This window comes from Mastomys coucha, unplaced genomic scaffold (assembly GCF_008632895.1).
Source record: "Mastomys coucha isolate ucsf_1 unplaced genomic scaffold, UCSF_Mcou_1 pScaffold4, whole genome shotgun sequence".
NCBI lineage: Eukaryota > Metazoa > Chordata > Mammalia > Rodentia > Muridae > Mastomys > Mastomys coucha.
This window is the reverse complement of record NW_022196910.1, coordinates 33,866,653-33,888,003: the sequence shown is the minus strand read 5'-3', so window position 1 is coordinate 33,888,003 and position 21,351 is coordinate 33,866,653. Positions and strand designations below refer to the sequence as shown.

At 34.7% G+C, this 21,351-nt stretch overlaps 1 protein-coding gene across 37 annotated transcripts in view; it reads right to left on the bottom strand.

The window, feature by feature from the left end:
- The window catches only part of Ppfia2 (PTPRF interacting protein alpha 2), a 446,664-nt gene that overhangs the window by 172,267 nt on the left and 253,046 nt on the right, over nt 1–21,351 (bottom strand). For all 37 annotated transcript variants that reach the window (XM_031348819.1, XM_031348811.1, XM_031348816.1 and 34 more), the window contains one exon: nt 939–1,040. In XM_031348819.1, the coding sequence (XP_031204679.1) occupies nt 939–1,040 (102 nt within the window). The remainder of the gene's footprint in view (nt 1–938; nt 1,041–21,351) is intronic.

Genomic DNA, 21,351 nt, shown 5'->3' with positions numbered 1-21,351 from the left:
TCACCATACAACCAGATCCTGATGAATGAAGACAGAAATAAGTTTGATGGTATAACCCTCATGCAAGTAAGTCAAACTTCTTATGAGAGACACAGCACTGTCCCTGGAGCTGCATTTTTATAACACTCTAAGCACAAGCACAAAATAAGTTGGCTACTAATCACTTTATCTGCAGACAATTAACCCAGGAACACTATGATGCTTAATATAAGTTCATCTTCTCAATAATAAAATTGCATTTATGATCATATGAAAGTAGACTCTCCTTTTGTTTAACAATGAGAATACATTAATTTATGAATAATATAATTAGATATATATTCTAAGAAATTTAGTAACATTTTTTTCGGATCTATAAAAATACATCATCTTTGATCTAATTATATGGCACATCATCTGATGACAGGAATTTCTAAGAGCAAAATGTGCAAAGTACATGTTTTATCATACAACACGATGCATGTAAAAGCTATCAGTTCCAGAGTATCTAATGAAATAAATGTGGTAAACTTCTTTTAACTGATAGAGGTTGTTCTAATAGTTTTCCAATTTGAACTTCTTTTTCTTTAATTTTTAAGTAAGTTCTTTGCTAAAATGAACTATGGACCAAATGCAGGTCATTGGTCTGCTTTTATGGACCAAACTGCAATGCAACAGTTCATCCCTTGAGCAATAAATAAAGACCATAGGGATGGAAACATTTTGCAGGGCAACATAGTGATTTAGCAGAGACTATAATTTTGGTTTCCTTTCTTTTTTATTTTGGGTATTATACTGTTTCCATCTTTTAAATGTAACTGACTGTGAATTGGAACCTACACAGCTTTAGGATTTTAGTTTAGCACATCTAAAATCTTTGCAAGCTTTTAGAATTGGGTCCTGATACTTGACTGAAGGCATACTATGCCTAGATGACAATGAATGGCTTTGATACATACTCTTGTGTTGTTCCTTTCGGCTTTCAGCTCTGAAATCTCTTCTTCCTTTTCTAGAAGTTGTTCCCGGCAAGCATTCAGCTCCTTAGTCAGTGCAGCAAACTCCTAAAAGGGGGATAAAAATATTTGAAGATATATTTGAAATACAAATATTAAAATCTTCAAGTAGGAACAACATGAGACATAAACTTTGAAAAAATTAAGAAAACTCATATAGTTGTCTGGCATATTACTGTCATTTAAGCATCTTGATTTATGGTTCATAACAAATATAAATCCATGACATTTGTGATTTGCATAAAATGTTGCTTATATGTGTTTATCAAATATATATTTGAGAAGTATATTATATTAGCTGAGTGTAAATTATTGCTAGAATACTTTATTTTATGATATTTGGGATCAAGTGGTTTAATCTTAGGGTTTGATTCATTTATATGTTTCACATATGATACAGTAGATCACAATTACAACACATACCCATGATCAATATATTATTTAGAGCTGTTATACAAGCCGATATCACAGAAGTTAATTAACCAACCAACACTTTCATACTTTTCTTCCAACATTTATCTGCATAAGCTGTTCCATTATTAATATTGTTATGAAATGAATGTTGTTTTATAAAAATAAATACCACATCATTTCAAGCAATCAATGACTGATTTCTTACAAATAAAAGACCAAACAATTTGTATTTTATTAATAGTATATAAAGTATTATTAATTTGTATCCCATTAATTACATAATAGTTATTTGCTTATTATATTTTATTAATCATATTTTATTAATTTTAAAATATTGTATAAATTGTATTAATTAATCATTCTTTATTTTTAACAAGCTTAATATTCTTTCATTGAATTAGGTACAGATTTTTTGTTTGTTTTTTGTTTGTTTTTAAATTTAATTTAATTTTTAGTTATTTATGTCCAATTCACTTTCCCCCTCCCAATCAGCCCCTCCCACTATCCTTGCCTCATCTTCCCTCCCCTTTTCCTCTGAGCAGGTGGTGGCCCCCTAGGTATCCCTTGACCCTGGTATATCAAGTCTTTGTGAGGTCAGGCACTTCATCTCCCACTTATTATTATATCTTATTAATTTATTAAAATATAATATAAAATACATTTTATTAATTATTCATTAATTTCATGCCCTAGTTAATGCTTTCAACTTGATATAGCATAGAATCACCAAAAAAAATCTCAATTAATAAGTAATTGTCTTTAACAGGATTGTCTATGAACAGGTCTGTGAAGGGTTGTTTTGATTGTCTTAATTGATGTAAGAGGGCCTTCTGGGTGGTATCATTTCCTGGGCAGGTTCTGACCTGTATCTGAAATCTAGAGTGAGCCAGAAAGTGCATTAACAAGTGGCTATCCTTCATGGATACCTTGAGTTTCTTCCTTGATTTCCCTCAATTAAAGATGGTGACCTGTGACTGGAGAGGTGGCTCAGAGGTTAAGAGCACTGACTGCTCTTCTAGAGGTCCTGAGTTCAATTCCCAGCAACCACATGGTGGCTCACAACCATCTATAATCTGGTACCATCTTTTGATGTGTCTGAAAACAGCGACAGTGTACTCATATATGATACATAGATAGATAGATAGATAGATAGATAGATAGATAGATAGATAGATAGATAGACAAATGAAAACAAGAGAGCATCCCCCAGCAGGGTGTGATGCTTGGTCTGGTCATTAAAACAAAACAATCCCAGCATTTGGGAGGCAAAAACAGGCAGATTTCCGAGTTCAAGGCTAGCCTGGTCTACAGAGTGAGTTCCATGACAGCCAGGCTACACAGAGAAACCCTGTCTCAAAAAAACAAACAAAAAAAAGACATAAACAAGACAAAAACAAAACAAAAAATCCAAACAAACAAACAAACAAAAGGATGGTGATGGAAGTTGTAACTTATAACAAACCCTTTTTTCCCTTATTTGTTTTTGGTCATGATGTTTGTCACAGCAACAGAAAGTAAAATGGAAACATGCCTCAAATATGGTATGATAATCTCACTGAGACCTACAGAAGTTGTATGATTTTCAAAAGGTTCACGCTGAATCATAGCCACAGCTGGTTATACGTATTGGCCATTTATAGAATTTCTCTCTGTTAATTATTTTTTCTTCTGACATAAGTTATTTCTCTTGTACTTTGTCCCTTAGTCTTTGTGAAATTTACATATTACTCAAATTCACAAAACTTTTAGAGGCTTCTACTACCAAAAAATGCAACTGTTACAGACTTTAAGATTAAAAATTTAAATCATACAAAACTTGAGAACCTTTCAAAATTGTGTATGTTATGAATATACATTAGAACTACTATTTTAAGCCATTTGTATTTTGTATTACTTGCTGTGCACTTCTGTGTTGGGCGTTAGACTCTGGATAAACTGCTTTATAGCTTACTCATTTCAGTATATAGGTAGCAGAGCTTGACGCTGATCAATAATCTGCTCAAATATACAGAAACTTAGAATTATCCACTATAGTCTTACAACTATGATTTCTGATGCATTGATTTTTATATAAAGAGGAAAATTATCAAGTGAAAAAAATCTCACTGAGTCTTAGTGAAAGTATCTCTTTCAAGCATGCATGATTCTTTTTATCAATCCATCCATCTACCATGCATCCATCAGTCTGTACATCTAAGCACCAAATATTTATTCAATATGTACTGTATCCAATGATTGTATACTGAAGTAGTAAAAGTAACTAGAAATGGTTACTTTACTTTGTGTAACTCAAAATAAATATTTGGGTAATATTCAGTACCCAAAATGCATATTTGTGTAATTTACAGTATTTTCAAGAACTCAGTACTAGTTGACATGGTGCTGTGCCTGTAATAACATTTAGCCACTGGGTATATGAGAGAGGTAAATGTTATATGCTCACTGACGCCTCTAGGTCAGATGTACATTTTGTACCTACTGGAATATTTCACTTTCCCACATCTATTTCTAACTATCCCCTTTCTAATCTCTGTTTACTTCCAACACTATTCTTTCATAAATCATTCATATTTAGGCATCACCTTGCTTTGTTAATATTCTGTAATACCTCATTTTATTTTATAGTAACTTAGTATGACCATTTAATAGGTTATTTCCTTTGCCTTAGGGCTAAGCATAATTTCAAGACTATTAAAAAATAGTAAGGAAACAATGAATCTGTTGTAAGAATAAATTAATATTTAGCTACTCTTATAAATTTAACTTTAATAATGAGGTAATGTTTGTTAGTTATATATTCTTCATTTTCTAAAAGCATTATAATTTCCTTAACATAAAAAGATAATAGCCTCTTCCTCTATTATTCTCCTGTTGTTATCTAATATTTACACTATACCAAAGTAATATTATTGTCAGCTATATCTTATTTCATGTGTGTGATTGTGGGTTGCCTGGAAACTTAAATAATTCAAGAAAGAATTCAAGGAGTCTACTCTAGTCCTAGCTTCTACAAGTAGGTGTGCAGTATGCCTAAAAGATAGGAATCAGACAGCTCTAGTACTGAAGTTCCTTTTCATAAAAACATGTTTGTATGTATCATGCTTGTGTTAAACATGAAGCATATTAGCATAAATGTGAATTTATGTACTTAAATATGTGTACTTTTGAAGGGAAAAACAATAACAGAATTTTTTGTTATTTAACACTGTGAACTTAATGCTCTGGATAACTCTTTCATTTAGATTTACAGTTTGTTAATTAGTAACCCCACATTAGTCCTACTCCAGAAGCACAGATATAAACCATATTTTATTTCTCTTGTCTAGTGTACTAAAATTATATTCTTTAAATATATTTCTAAAAAATTCCATAAACAGATGGATATAAAAAATAATATATGCTATATTTTGCCATTGGAAATTACACATAGATTGTGAGCCAAGAACTGGCAATCATACATAGCCATAGCTATAGAAAATTAATAAACTCATACATTACTCATGACATGTCATGCAAGGAGTACAATGCCTAGGTCAGATGTCCACTTATAAAAAAAAAAAGTTCGAAGTCTAACAGTTGATAGGGTATTTTAAGAAAGTGAAATCCATGAAGGATAAATGCTAACTAAAACTTTGCTCATGTTTTGGGAAGTTTGATCAAAGGAGTCCACAGGAAAAGCTTAACTTTCTCTAAGGCAATGAGATACAAAAGCAGGTTCATTACCAGCAGAAACACCCAGTTCTCCAGACTACTCATTTTGTTCCCCAACCATAATTTGGCAAGTTCTTACTTTTCCAATAACCAGAATTATTTTTGTTCAGTTTATGTTTTTCTTGGAATTTTAAAGAGTAGTAGGAATCTACAAAACACAATGCCATAAAATACTCTCAAACTCAAAGGAGTCTTTCTGTCCAGGAGTTACTCATGCATATTGCTCACATGCCTTTGAACACACAGTGAAAATCACACTGTTTAAGTGCTGCCAAAACAGCATTAAGGGAAAAGTAGCTACAGTTAATATATTTATACACATTCAAATATTTACCACTCATACTATTTTTGGTCAGAATTAAACTTTTCTAGCCATATTTATATCCCTTTTCACACTAAGTTGACTCATGATATAGAGTGTGAGTTCCTTTTAAAACACAAATAAAATAACTGCTTTATCATTAATGTCTCTAAAAAATTGAGAATAGCATGTCATGTCTTATATACAAATACAAGCCTTGTCGTTTCTGTGTATTCCCATTGTAAAGACATAAGTCTCTGCAATCATATAAAATATAGTGTCTGTACTTCAGTTAATTTTCCTAGATTGCCATCTGTCTACTCCAGCCTCTACTCCTCTATTAATCTATGGTGTTATAACATACTTTAAGACAACTATGTACCCATTGTATTATTTATTAATCTTGGCAGTCTTATTTTTCAGAGAGCACAAATGAAAAGAACTTGCATTAAATAGATTGGAGTAAGTAATGCTAGCCAGATCCATTTTAGCATGTGGCAGTATCTGTCAAAGAATCAATGTTCCCAGACCTGGCACATGTCAGAAAAAAGTTCACCTACCCTGGGTCCTAACTGTGCTATCATGTTGTGCATTTCCATCTGTACTGAGTTGAGCTGGAGTCATTCATGATTCCAGTGTTTTCAGTGCTCATATCTCATATGATAACCCTTGGTTTGATGAGTTGTATCCATTTAGGTTTTCTCTTATTTGTTCTGCTTGTTTTGTTTTGCTTTGATGAATTTTGAGATAAGGGTTTGAAATGTAGGTCAGGCTGGCCTCAAGCACATCTTTTCATTCCTTAGCCTTTTAAGTTTTGAGATGAGAGGCATGCACCACGTCTCCCAACTCCATAATCAGTTTATTACATTAAACCCGTTTTCGTTTGGATCCCTTCATACTTTGGAAAATAGACATTCATCCAGTTCTTGTGTCTATGACACTTGATGAAAGTAACTCGGGTAGAAGGATGAGTGTAGGCTGTGAATAGTGCCGTCCTTTCTTCTCTTCATCTCAGGCCTCTTTCCATCCAGCCCACCACTGGCAGCTATCAGGATTCCTCCAACAGATGCAGCAATTCTACTCTCACATCTGTTCACAGTGAATCTCCTTTTGACACTCAATATTAAATGTATATGAGTCACTAACTATTCTATCTTCCTGACTCATTTCATATGGCCTATTTACTTGAGGTTTAGTTGTGAAAGCAGAGACTTTGCACACACACACATACACACACACACACACACACACACACTTCTATTTACTAAATGTTTAAAAGATTTTACTTAGCAGAAGAGTCCTTAATTTAAGAAACAATTCAGGATTGCATGCCAGCATGCCAAGAAGAGAGTTCAACCTTTCTATTGTGTGAGTCACTTAATTAACAAGCTCCACACTGGGTTGTATTTCATCAGTGATATATCTGAATATGTAAGTACCAGTTTAAGACTCATGGGTGCCCATTAGACTCAGAAGGATGAGGAAAAATAAAGGGTGAATTGAGAATCATATTCACTAGTGTCCATGCTCTTCCCAAATACAAATAAGCATTTTTGTACTTTATTCATCAATCATTGGTGTCACTCAAAAACTAGATTCCAGGAAGGTATTTGTAGCACAGATGTGTACAAATATCAATATCTGAAAGTAAATTAGAAACAACAACACTTTTTTAACTTTAATAATTTCTGTTAAAGTTTTGAGATTATAACATCATAGGATCATTTGTACCTTCACTGTTTACTCTTCAAAGTCCCCTGCATGTCTATCTTTGCTCTTTTTTTCAAATCATGTCCTCTTCTTTTCACTAATTGTTGTTACATATGTGTATGCATAAATGTGTGTATATGTGTGTTTGTGTGTTTGTGTGTTTGTGTGTGTGTGTGTGTGTGTGTGTGTGTGTTATTGTGTAGTCCATACCAATGGATTCATCAATAATAAACCTCCAGCACCTTGGGTTCAGGAGTCCTTGTAGAAGAGAGGACGGAGACATTGTAAGAGCAGAAAACATGTATTTTGCTGTAGAGTGTGTCTCCTAGGAATAGAAATAGCTCTACAACAATACTTTTAAAATATTAAATAAAGACTTCCTTCAGACTGTGCCTTTCCCTTCTACTAGATTTTGGTTTTCTTGAAAACTTGGCTCTTTGGGTGATTGGTTTTGTTTAGAGTATTAAGTAGAAAGTGCTCTTTTTAAAATCTGTGTTTATTTTCATATAATTGCACATAAATTTACATGTACAAAGGTAAGTATATCTTTGTACAAACCAGAAGATGTAATTTTAGAATAAATTGAAAATAGAAACATTTTATTAATAAGATGAGCACAATGCAACCGAATGACTATGTCCTTATAACAGTTACAAATTAAAATGTCTTCAAATACTTAGTTTAGAAATATTTTACAGCAGCAGTGAGTTTGCCTTACATAAATTAATGCCCCAGTATTATACCAGTATACAGAGTACATACATATGAGGATGTTTGAAATAAAGTTACGTAATATATTGTAGTTCTTATGACTTCTGTTTCTCGAGTTGGTCCCTAGACTCAGATGAACCCAGGAAAGCTGTCATGCACAATTACTGTGTAAAACAGCTATGTCTCATGGTCAGCTCCAGGCAAGATTGCTTGAAGGAAAAATCACTTGCATAATTAATGCAATTTGGCAGGCACAACAGAACTTGGGATTTTAACCAAACTCTATAAATAAGGCTGCCCAAATTAAAATGAAAGATATTTCAACTTTATGCAAATATTTTGTGCCTTTTGATTATTTTTTGCATATCCTAACTACAGACGTTTTTTGCCTTCTCCATAAAATTGCCTGATGGATCATTCAACCCACCCATGGTGATATGGGGGCTGGAACAGAAGCACATGTCTAACATAGCAAGCGGCAAAAGTCTTTTTAAAATGACAGATATTTACATAAGCACTTGTTAAACTTCTGTTTTCAAAACTTTCCACACAAGGCAACTGGATTCTTGGAAAATATGGATGTTTGTTGACATCAAACAGTGGTGCTGTCAGGCAGCTCCAGGCTGTGTAATCATTGAGCCATGTTTCTACCATGAGTCATTGACTGTCCTCCCACTGAAATGTGTCTTGTATCCTGCTTGTACTTCACTCTATAAACTATAATTTGTCAATCACTAGCCCTTATATGCAGATACACAGGCAGGTTCCCCAGGGGCTAGTGTTCTGTGTTTTGTTTAATTCTATATCATAGGGGGCAGATGGCTTGGAAACAGAACTTAGAGAAAAAATGTATCATTTTCATTTTAATTTTTGTTTTTATTTTTTTTTATTTTGTAAGTCAAATATTTTTCCTTGCTGGAACTTTATTATATTTTCTGAGGGCTCTCTGTGGTTTTAACCTTCACAGGTTTGTTTGGAATTATCTTGCATGTGTGGGCCCTAGCACTCTGAAAGGAGATGAGTATTTCTGATGTAACTGCTATCTTTCTTGGTGACAGAAGCTTATTTGTAGGTAGGTAGGAGAGAAAGGGCATCAATGATATTATCTGGTTCTGTACCATGAGTGCTACAATACAGACCTACAAGCCAAGATATACTGACTATCGTAGTAGTGGCATGACCATAATGAGGTGGGATATATAATGCCTTCTGATTGAATATGAGGCTTGCTCAGGAGAAGAAAATTTGTACTTAACCATGGTCAAAAGCTTATAGCTGAAGATGTCATAGGGCCCTTGCAGTTCTACCTTGCTAGCTGATCATATTGATAAATTACTATTTAAATATTGATGTTGCTATTCCTAGACCTAGGCTACCCCAGCCCTGGCCAGTGGGAAGTACTTAGAGACTCATACATGTCAAAATACTAAGACTAGGAGACGGAAAGCTAAGCCTAAAATGAATTGTACTTCTCACCATCATCCCAGATTGTTTACAATTAGAGGGCAATGTTTCAGAAGAGGAAGCAGAAATAGTTAGAAGTTCTGAGAACTACAAACATCTGGACCTGACATGACTATACATTAATGAACTCACACCATCTGGGTTTATCTAGCAAGATCAATCTGCCTACAGTATTGAACAGATGAAGTTGCTGCTCTGACACCTCATCCTTTACTAGGGGAATATTGACAATTGAAAACTGCTAAGGGAAAAAAAGCACATCAATATATCATCTATGTGACAGTACTGATATGGGAAACTAATAGGCCCCACCACTAACAATGGGGTATTTGCAGTTGATACCCATCAGGAAAGGGAAAAAATCAGTTTTCTTCAATAGAGTGTTACTGGGTACATCAACCACAACACAGGGCAGGTCTTATACCCAGTATCTTGCCAGCACAAAATGCAATTTTCATTTTGTTTGGGTATTGTTTTGTCATATTGGTTTTATTTGTTTTGACTGCTGTTTTAATGTTTTATTTCTTATTTTGAAAGAGAAAGGGTGGAGAGAGAGAGAGAGAAGGAGAGAGAGAGAGAGAGAGAGAGAGAGAGAGAGAGAGAGACAGGGGGAAAGATGGAGAAGCAGGGAGGGAGGCACAGGGAGAGGAGAAAGAACACAAATTATGATCAGTAGGTAAATAGGGAAGATCTAGGAGAAGTTGGATGAGGAGAAACATGATCCAAATATATTGTATAAAAAAATTAGATATATTTCACTCACAAAAGTAGCAAAATTACAGCTATGAAGTAGCAACAAAATAACTCCATGGTTGGGGGATCTCAACATTAGGAACTGTAATAAAGTATTGCATCATTAGGAAGGTTGAGAACCACTGGTTCAGAGTGAACAACTTTTTACCCATACATGAGTACTGTACATACACTTTTAAAATTTCTTACAGAGCTCAGTTCTCCACTTTAGGGAAATACATTAATGTATTGTATGCTTCAAAGTACATAAACATTAGGCACTTTTCCCCTTGGTGTTACTGAAATACACCCGGAGAATCATCTTGAATCTGACTGACACAAACCCTGTGGTTACTCATTGTTCTTTGCTTTAAGTTGTTTTAATGATGACCCTAATTACAAAGCAGAGACAGTATAACTATCTTCAAGAGGAGAGGAAGTTGGTCTATACCATTATCTGACTAGTAATATAAATGAGACATTATCATGTCAATGTAAAAGTACTTGGCATATTTGTGCAAGAAGAAATGTCTCAGTGTACTCCTTTTGCTTCATTTTAAGTAGTAAATTTGTCTTGAACAACATATATCCATATATGTATATATATATATATGTATATATATATATACATATATATGGAACTAAAATATGAAAGACTGCTTGACGAGAGTAATGCTCTGATAGAGATATAAAACTATGAAGGAATCATTTGGATATCATAACATTTCTTTTATTTTTATTTTCATTTTTTGTTTTGAGATAGAATCTCACTATGACTCTGGATGACCTGCAACTTGCTATGTATACCAGGATGTCCTTGAGTTTACAGAGATCTTCCTGTTTCTGCCTCAATAGTGCTGGGATGAAAGATGTACATCACTACACCCAGAACAACACTGTTTGAAAACGAAACAAAACAAAACTCCTCTAACACTCTTCTTTAACTATTTCCGCATTTTATTTCTGTCTACATTTCTTTCCAAGAGATCACACAAGTCCTCAATTGGTATCTAATTGAATAAAATGATAACAAGGCATATTTGAATTATCTTCACTGAATCTAAGTGTTTGTTCCTACAAATGTCACTATTTTTTAATATTTAATTTTTTATTTAATTATATATTTTTTTACATTCCAGATTTTATTCCTCTCCTGGTCCACCCTCCTACTGTTCCACATCCCTTACCTCCTTCCCAAACCTAACCCCCCACCCAACCAGACCTCTAAACTCCCTAGGGCCTCCTGTCTCTTGAGGTTTAGGTGCATCTTCTCTGACTGACCTGGCAGTCTTCTGAGGTATATGTGTTGGGGGCTTCATATAAGCTGGTTTATATTGACTGGTTGGTGGTTGAGAGATCTCGAGGGTTCATAATAATTAAGATTGCTGGTTGTCCTACAGGGCCACCTTCTTCCTCAGCTTCTTCCAGCTTTTCCCTAATTCAACCACAGTGGTAGCAGCTTAAGAGGTCCCATCTACCTACTAGTTTGGTAAAGATTTAAGGTTTCCTCACACAAGTAAGTAAACTAAAGCTTTCTGAAGTAAGGTAGTTCGTAGTCTCTGGCTCTAAGTTTAAGACTTCCTCCCCCACTCCCCTAAACTTGTCATGATTCATATGAAAGGATACATATGTAGAGATATAAACTCAGAGGCTAAGAATTATGATGTAATTCCCCAATCTAAATTTACTAATCATTTGATCTATTTCACCTCTCCTTCAAATTCCCTTAAATCTATATGGGCATGTTCTGGATATACGAAGCATATGAAAAAGAGGAGAGGAGCCTTAGAGACAATTTCTTACAGAGGAACTAAGGTTTCTAGCTTTATAAAAAATTAGTATGTTGTCTTTGATCTTATTTCATCTGTATGGAAAGGAAAAGAAACAGTTCTTTTCCTACCGCAATCTGCAAAATATATCTTCTATTCTTAAAAGCTTGAATTATTTGAAGATTTATTAAAATATAACCTTTTAGATGCATTAGTAGAAATTTCGAGTCCCAGTAAGCACTATTGCTAACACATGTCAAGGCTGAACCCTTGCCAATGCGAAAGTCTTTTGGCAGGAAAAGCCAGGTTTCCACAGGTCTGACAGTGTGAAGCAGGAGGCATGCTTAACAAGATGCTCTGTATTAATTTGAGAGGCTTTAGCATCTGGTTAGATAATACCTGCTGTGGAACACACACAAAATAGCATCCACGATGAATATTTAAAGATCAGAACAAAGCTAAACACAATCAAACCATGTCTATCTTGCAATCAAGAGAATTACAATTACATAACCAACAATGTTTGGACTAGGACTGAGCTAAAAAGGTTGCAGTGGGTCTTGTTGAATTTGTAAAGCTTAGGCAAACATTGTCCTGCCATTGAGCATCTTGCTTGTGGATTAGAAGATGCTCAGAGCTTAATACTGTGTTCCCTGTAGTTTGTATTGTCATATTGTATATAATTCTCTAAATAAAAGGAAGATGAAATAGCATTGAATAACAGAGAACAACCATGTACAGAAAAGGAATATGACTGGTTTGTACTAAAAACTTTTTGAAAAAGAATCTTGGCCCAAGGAGTGTAGCTGTCTATGACCAGAAGTGTACACAGATGAATTAGTATTCAGGAATTATCACAGAACTGTGTTCCTGGGTCACAAAACACTCAAAGCAATGTGTTCTAATTGCATGTACACCAAAATATAATCTTAAAGTAGTGTAATTTTTCTGTGACGTTTTCAAAGGATTTGTCTTTTTCAGACCATTTGCAAAATAATTTCTGGTTGACAATTCAATTTTTCACTTCAGAATAATCGTTTTGACCATTTTTATTATTTCTACCTATTATTACTGGAAGCTTAGCATAACACAATTCTATAAATTACTTCTGAAAGTATAAGTATGTATAACTGCGAACAAGTGTGACAAATAAAAAGAAATGGCAGTGTCACGTGACAATTGTAGTGATAGGATTTTATGCAAAGTGCCCCAAATACATAGGCAGAATCAAACTATGCCCTGCAGGCTACATGCATGTGACAGAAACAGCTAAAGAGAAAGGAGGACTAGTTAGCTGAGAAAAATATACCCCCAAACATAATAAAACCATAACATGGCTAGGAAAAATGATACTGGAACATCTTGGATTAAGAAATGATTTCTGAATATGACAGCAAAAGTATATATGACATAAGAGAAAATAGAAAAGATGGTCACCACCAGCAATAGACTGAACTGATCCCCCAAGTTTTTATGTTGAAATTCCAACTCTTACATATTGAATGTTTGGAGACAAAGCTACTAGAAAATTCATATATTTTGATGAGTTTGTGAGGGAGGGATTGACCTCTCATGACCTAGTTAGTTTTCTTGTAAAAAAAAAAAATGCATCATCCCTACTTTTATTGTGATAAAAAGGACTCCTCTCCTGCTACTATTATTGATGAAAAACTTAAAACTCCAACATTGTAGATAATAGAATCAGCAACTATCTCAAGGGAGATCCAACAGTCAGAATATATTGTGTTTTTTATTTAATAGTTCATTATAATTTGTTTTACTTTCGATTCACTTTGTGAAAAATGGTTTTATGTATTTAAAAGTAAACACATTACATTTTATTTAAGTTTATTTAGTGGAAATTGTTTTTAGATGTTCATATTTGCCATACAGACAAAACCAGAAGTGAGCATGATGAAATATTTATAAATGCTGAAATCCCACATCAAATAAGCATTATGTTATTCATGCCATGGGAAAATTATTTTAGAATTCTATTCTCTTCAATTTATATGTTTAGTGAGACACATATTAAACACTATGCTTATGCTATATACTTAGAGAAATTCAGATAGGAAAAAACGGAGAAAAAGACACATTTGAACACTGAGTATGCTTTTAGTTAAGAAAATTGGTCTAAAGTAAAGTATAAATTCATTGTTAGGTAGTGTGGAGAAGAAAAGCTGATTCTCAGTATTGGAAAAGCTTTTGTCTGGAAACTTGAAAGGGTTTTATTATCATCAGAATGCCATGAAAAGAAAGATGTGAAAATATACACTTATTAAAGTATAAATTTACTATAACCAAACTTCCTATTATTTATTAAATGTTTTGCAAGTAACTCTCATTGTCAAAAATTGTTGTGATCATAAACATGAATTGAATGAGTCTAGCATTGAAAGTTCTGCCTGTGGTTTAAGGAGCAGTCAGGTCCTTACAGTAACCAAGATTATATTTTGTGAACATTTAAGACTAATCTACAAATGAATAGAAAAACTCCACAAATGGACTGTGCACTTAAAAATAGAACTTGCATTCATGATTGCTAGCAGAATTGCAAAATAGTTGTTACTTCCAGTAACTGAAATTCATCATTGCTTTTAAATTTAAAGTGCTTCAAAACATTAAATATTGGGCAATAGTACAATCCAGAAATGTATTATATAAGACATACATACATGTATGTATTTGTGAGCAGTTTGATATAAAAAATTAGGTCAGCATTTTACATAACAGTAAATAAATTGAAAGTATCCAGATAATACATTAGTTGATTATATGTAGATCAAAATTTTGGTATATACATCCAATAGAATATAATTTGATAAGAATAATAATTGAGAATCGGGGCCCATCTCTTAAGTGGGGGCCATGCCTTCTACTGGAGGTGATTGCATCTCAAAATTTTAAATCCAGAAATGTTACTGTCCAAAGGAAAGACAAGGACAAAAAAAAAATGAAACAGACTGAAGGAAAGGCCATCCAGAGACCGCCCAACCTAGGGATCCATCCCATCTGCAGACACCAACCCCCACACTATTGCTGAGGCCAAGAAGCACTTGCTGACAAGAGCCTGGTATAGCTGTTCCCTAAGAGGTTCTGCAGCACCTGACTAATAAAGATTCAGATACTCAGAGCCAACCATCAGACTGAACCCAGGGAAGGACTGAAGGAGCTGAAGGGGGATTACAATCCCATAAGAAGAATAATATCAATGAGCTGAACCACCCAGAGCTCCCAGGGACTAAACCACCAACCAAAGAGTATACATGGAGGGAACCAGGACTTCAGATACATATGTAGCAGAAGATGGCCTATCTGACATCAATGGGAGGGGAGGTCCTTAGTTCTGTGGAGGCTTGACATCCCATCCTGAAGGTGGATGCTAGAGGGGTAAGGTAGGAGTGGATGAATGGGTGAAGGAGCACCCTCATAGAAGCAAAGGGGAAGAAGGAGGAAAGTGGGATAAGGGGTTTTGTAGAGGGGAAACCAGGAAGGGGAATATCATTTGAAATGTAAATGAATAAAATTTTTAATAAAAAGGAATAAGAAGTAAAATATTTATTTATACTGCTATTGAGATAAATCTTGAAATAGATAGCAAGTGGAAGGAACTAATCATAAGTGAACACATTGTATGATTCCAATTATATAAAATAGTGAAAGCAGGAGAATATGTAGAACAACAAATTAAATTATGGAGCTGAAGACAGAGCTCAGTGATTAAGAGCAGCATGCTTCTCTTCCAGAGGACCTGAGTACAGATCCCAGTACCCATGTACAATCACTTACAACTACTTGTAACTTCAGCTTCAGAGAGATCCAATGCCTCCTGCCTCTGTGGGTGCCTGCATTCATGTACACAAACCCACACACAACACATACACACAATCAAAATAATAACAAAATTAGAGAGTAGATTAATGATTGCTATATATAAATAGTTGGATGATGAAGATAATTGCCAATGATATAGGTTATTTTGTGATGGTAGTAAGGTTCTAAAATATTCTAAAGTTGATGAAACACTGAAACACAAAGTAAGATTACTAACATGAACATTTAAAAAGAGTGCAATCAACACACATTTTAAACATCAATAGCCTCAATTTTCCATCAAAAGATACAGACTAATTTGATGGATTAAGAGACAAAATCTATTGGAGAAAAGTGATCACATTCTTAGCAGATATCAATTATAAGAAGTTTCTTTGTTAGAGGCAGGCCTTTATATTCACTTCTCTTTCTCACAATGTGATTTCTTTCTGGTTTGAACCCGTATGGGCATTGTGTGTGGAGGTCACAATCTCTGCAGATTCATATGTGTGTCAGTCTGTTGGGTCTAGAGGATGCTACTTTATTGGAGTCATCCATCAACTCTGGATTTTACAATCTTTCTGCCTGGTCTTCTACAACTGCATAGATCCTGTTGTTGTTGTTGTTGTTATTGTTGAGAAATGAAAGAGGAAAGAGAGAGAGAGAAAGACAGAGAGAGAGAGAGAGAGAGAGAGAGAGGGTGAGGGAGGGGGAGGGGGAGGGGGAGGAGGAGAGGGAGAGGAAGAGGGAGAGGGAGGGAAAGAGGAGAGCCCCTGATAATTGAATTGAATGGGGTTAAGAAAGTGTGAAGTTCTGAAAGGAATTGGTAGAGGGAAAACATAATCAAATATATGAAAAAATTAAGAATAAAAAAGAAACGAAAGCATCTTTATATTGTCTACAAGAAACTCATTTTATCTTCACAGACATAACCCACTTTAAAATGAAGGGATTGAAAATAGATCACATTCCAAGAACAAGGAAGCAAGCAGAAACATCTCTCCTAATATCTGACAACCTTATCTTAAAATGAAAATAAATCAGGAGAGACTAGAAAAGAAAACTTCTTTAGAATTATGGGAGCAATTAACTCAGAAGGCACTGTAATCCTAAACACATAGTCATCAAACCCTGGTACACCTAATTTCATCCTGGACATAGACAAAGATGAGTTCTGACTTCACAAAGGTTAATGAGTTCAACATTATCCTGTCTCTTCAAGTAACTCTGTGTATCCTAACTGAACACAGTGCTCACAAGCTTAAGATCAACAGCAAATGAATCTCTAGGAATATCCTAAAATTAGATAGTGGACATGGACAACTCTAGCAAAAAAAAAAAAAAAAAAAAAGCAGATTTCACAATATAGAAGCTATGTATAGGTACAACTTACAAGCTATGAAGTAACTATGTAAGGCATTTTGAAAACAAAATGGGACAGAACATAAGATATATATTTAAATTTAATTAAACTCCTGTCGCACTCTTGGGAGTCTTCACTTCAAATTGCTCCCCACAACAAACTTTCAAACCATTTACCCTCCCTCCTCCTATTTTTAGTTTAGTGAACTTACAAAAGTAATTTATTTCTTGCCCATATGTATGAATTTGAAGTATTCCCAAGAGGTTGAAATTATTCAAAAATTACCCCATTGTTTATCTCACAATACTGCATTCTGTAAGGACACTGAAAAAAAAAAAAAACTGTCATATTGTGTGGGTGAAGGTCATTTCTTTAGTAATAGCAGCAGGGAATTATTGTAATGCTATGTTAGAGATTGAATTTATTGTTATACATAAGTCCAGCAAAAAGCCTAAAATACCACAAGAGTGAAAGGCAAAGCTCTTATATATAAATACAATCGACACATTTATAAATGGTTCACACTGTTTTTAGCTCAGAACCATACTGGATCCTTTGAAATTAGCTGTCATTTGGTGACACTTGGTTAGTGTCTAGTGATTCCAATAATTTTAATACCAGAAAGAGACAGTTACTTGGACCTGTGGTGCAGAAACCACCAAAGTAATAGTCCTAGAAAAGAAAGTCTGATTCACTAGTTTTCAATGCCCAAAACAAAGATTCCTATAAACCCAATCTAATAGCATCTAGCTATTGCATAGACTTGAAAAATATAATGCTTTAATAGATTTGTTCATGTTTCTTGTAACGTACTTTGAGAAAATTCACTCTTCTCCCTCCCTCCAACTCTTCACAGATCTATCCTTTTACTTTTGCAAGGATAATAATGGGCCATGACATTACTCAGTACGTAAAGATGATTGTTCATGGTGATCTGAGCTCTACTCCTGGTTACTACAAGGGTAAAAGAGAGTACCAGCTTTTGAGAGTTGGCTTATATCTGCCATAAGTGTGAAACTACACATGCAACTATATCTCCCAACACACACATCCACATACATCCCTTAGCCTCCTACATTCACTCTCTCACACACACACACACACACACCACATATACCACTGCCACTACCACCAAACTCATAAATGATATCTAAATGATAATTTGTTATAATTTGTTTGTATCAAATGCTTTCTTGTAATTTGTTTTATTTGAATATTTCCTGTTGTTGCTGATAGGTTTTCAGTTTTGTTTTGTTTGTTTTGTTTTGTTTTTGTTTCCTGTTTTAGTTTCTCTTTGCTATTTGTAAGTCTGGATTCAATAAACATTTTTAATAGCAATTCTGTATTCAATAACTATGGTTTCAGGTCAATCTTGAATGTCCCCATCCCCAAAGAAAGCTTGCCTTGGAGTCTTCATCTTTTCTTAGGATGTCATTGGGAGGTGATGGAAACTTTGAAAGGTAGCACCTAGTAGGAGAAAGTTGGGGAGTTGACACCACATGCTTCAATTGGTTGTTGGAACCCAGATTCTTCCCCTTTGTTTGTAAGTTTCCTGAGAACTTTGTAGCTTTCTCTACCACATGCATCAGCCATAGACATGAGGCATTGCACACTCCTAGGGTTCCAAAACCATAAATGAAGTAAAGATGTGCTAACATTCCTTCTAGGCTCTGCCCAACAATTACCTGGCAAGAGACTGGTAGGCCTGGCTTGCTCTAAAGGGGGCTTGTTAACCCCTCCTCCCTCTATGCCACTTCTCTCTCTGACTCTTTTCTCTCTCCCTGACCCTTTTCACCTTCTCTTCCCTTCCTCCTTCCCCTTTTCTCTCCTTGTGTTCCTGGTCTGTCTCTTCTCTTTCCTCTTTCCTCCTCTCCCCCTCCCTCCCTCTCTCCCTCCATCCTTGTCTCCCTCCTTCCCTCCTTCCCTCCCTCTCTTTCTCTTCTCTTTCTCTCTTTCCCCCTGTCTCTACTCTCTTCTCAGAATGGGCCTGCAGAGGCACCCCTCTCATCCCACCATATAGCATTCTATAAAACGTATACAAGTCTATTTTATAAAACACAATAAGATGTATTGAAAATTTTCATACTGTTTTTGTGGCAGAAAATCTTTAGATTAAAACCTTCTTTCTCGGGGGAAAGCCTATTTAAGATACAGGATAGGAAATGAGAAATAAAACAATAGGATTAAGATGTTGTTTACAGAGAGGTGATACAAGAGTATGGTCTAAGGAAGTGTTTCTTACTTGTGGGTCGAGATCTCTTTGGTGTCTAACGATCCTTTCACAGGGGTCACATATCAGATATACTGCATATCAGATATTTACAGTATCAAATTACAGTTACGAAGTAGCAACAATGTAAGTTTGTGGTTAGGAGTCATCACAGCAAGAACTGTGTTAAAGGGTCCCAATAATAGGAAGGTTGGGAACCACTAATCTAAGAGGTGAAATACTCCGTCCTAAGAGGAAGCTCCTTAGATAGAAAGTCAATAACTCAAAGTCACTTCAGAAAGTCCCTGAAACTGACCAGCTTCACTATAGCCCCTCCCTTCCCAAGAGGACAAAAATGGTAAAGATTGGAGAGCGTCACTAGCACACAAGCACAGGTGCCTGGAATAAACAGCCAAACTGCCAAGAAGAAATAAAAACTAGCCCAAGCTTCCTAGAAGAGGTGCAGTCCCGCTGAACCACCAGGAATGGACACCATGGAATCTGTTGTGCTGCCCACACTTGTGCAGTGCACTCTTCGTTTTGAGCTATGACGAGCTGTCATACATGCTTGGATTAGCTTTACTGATGCAGTTGTTTTTGAGCCATTTCTCCTGCTGTAAGTAACTCTGCACCCATATTGCTATGTTACACCAACAAAACTAAATAGTTCGTTGAGTTGGACTTTGGTGTGTCCACACTTTTGTGGTGTATCTCTTCCAGCATCTTTCTTTCAATGCTAAGACACATGAGAACCTTAATGAAATTTTAAACACACACTTAGCTGTGTCTTATCACCTGTTTTGTAAATAAAAATATGTTTTAAAATTTAAGTTGGAAAACTTTCATTAGTAGACCTAAATGATTCCTACGGAAAAATGAATCATAATTCCATAAATTAAAAGATGAAAGTATTTTGACTTCTGTATTGATTTGTAACACAAATCAAAAGCTAGTAAGTCACTAAAAACAAAGGCACCATAAAATCACAAACTCAAGATTTTATACATATAATTAATATGAGTATGAAATATGTAAGCAAAAGTTATTCACATACTTAATCAAAAGAACATTAGTCACCATACATAAATTACAGAAGATACAACATAGAGCTTGGACTAAATGATTTGGTAGTTTCAGTTAAAACAAACCAAATTTTCATCTGTCATTATATTTATTAAATGAGAATATAAAATTTGCATATTTTAAGACATTTCAAAAGATCATCAATATTGGTTTAGAAATGAAGTTATTTTTATGTGAAATATAACAGACAGAATCCATTTAAGGGAAATATAAGAATTTCAGTATATTTCAGTGTTCTTTTATGTACTTTGTGCCCTAATTTATTATATAATCACATTGTCTATGTTATTGCTATAATGGTCACCACATGTGGGTAAAAACCAAAAGTTGAATTTGCCCCATACTGTTTGCATATTAAAGTTGTGCACAACACATGTAGTCCTTGAACTAAATCATCTAGTACTGAAATTTCAGTTAAGTAGAAAAGTGTAATCCAAACTCACAGAAGTATTTTGAGCCTTACAGTAGAAACTGATTTGCAAGGCAGGGGAATTTAACCATACAAGCATATTGAAGAGATAAAGGGCATAGTATGAAATATTGTCACCATATTTTGTAGACTAAGCTGCAACAGGGAAAATATATATTTACTGTAAACATGTTTAGTATTCTAATGTATAGATCCTTAGTGGTATAATCCTATTCAATATATTGCACTGATATTTTCAACATTATATGCTGCATTTTTCTTACCCATCCCTGCTCTCTTTCAAACTCATAAACTTTTTTCACATTAGCTGTAATATATATGTATACATAATATATATGTTACATATATATTATGTATATGTAAGATATGTATGATATGCAAGATATATTATATATATATATGTATATATGTATATATATACATATACATCATGTTCAGTCCATATAATATCACTTGTATGTGTATTTTCAGAGCTGGCCATTTGGTATGGATAACTAATGTGTGTGTTCTTCCCTGGGGAAGACCATATTTCTGCTCTCAGCTTTGCTCAATTGTCTATAGTTCTATGTGTAAGGGTGGATTCTCTTAGGGTTTATCCTATCCACTTGACAAGAAAGCACAGGCCAGAAAGCTCTCTATCAAAGAA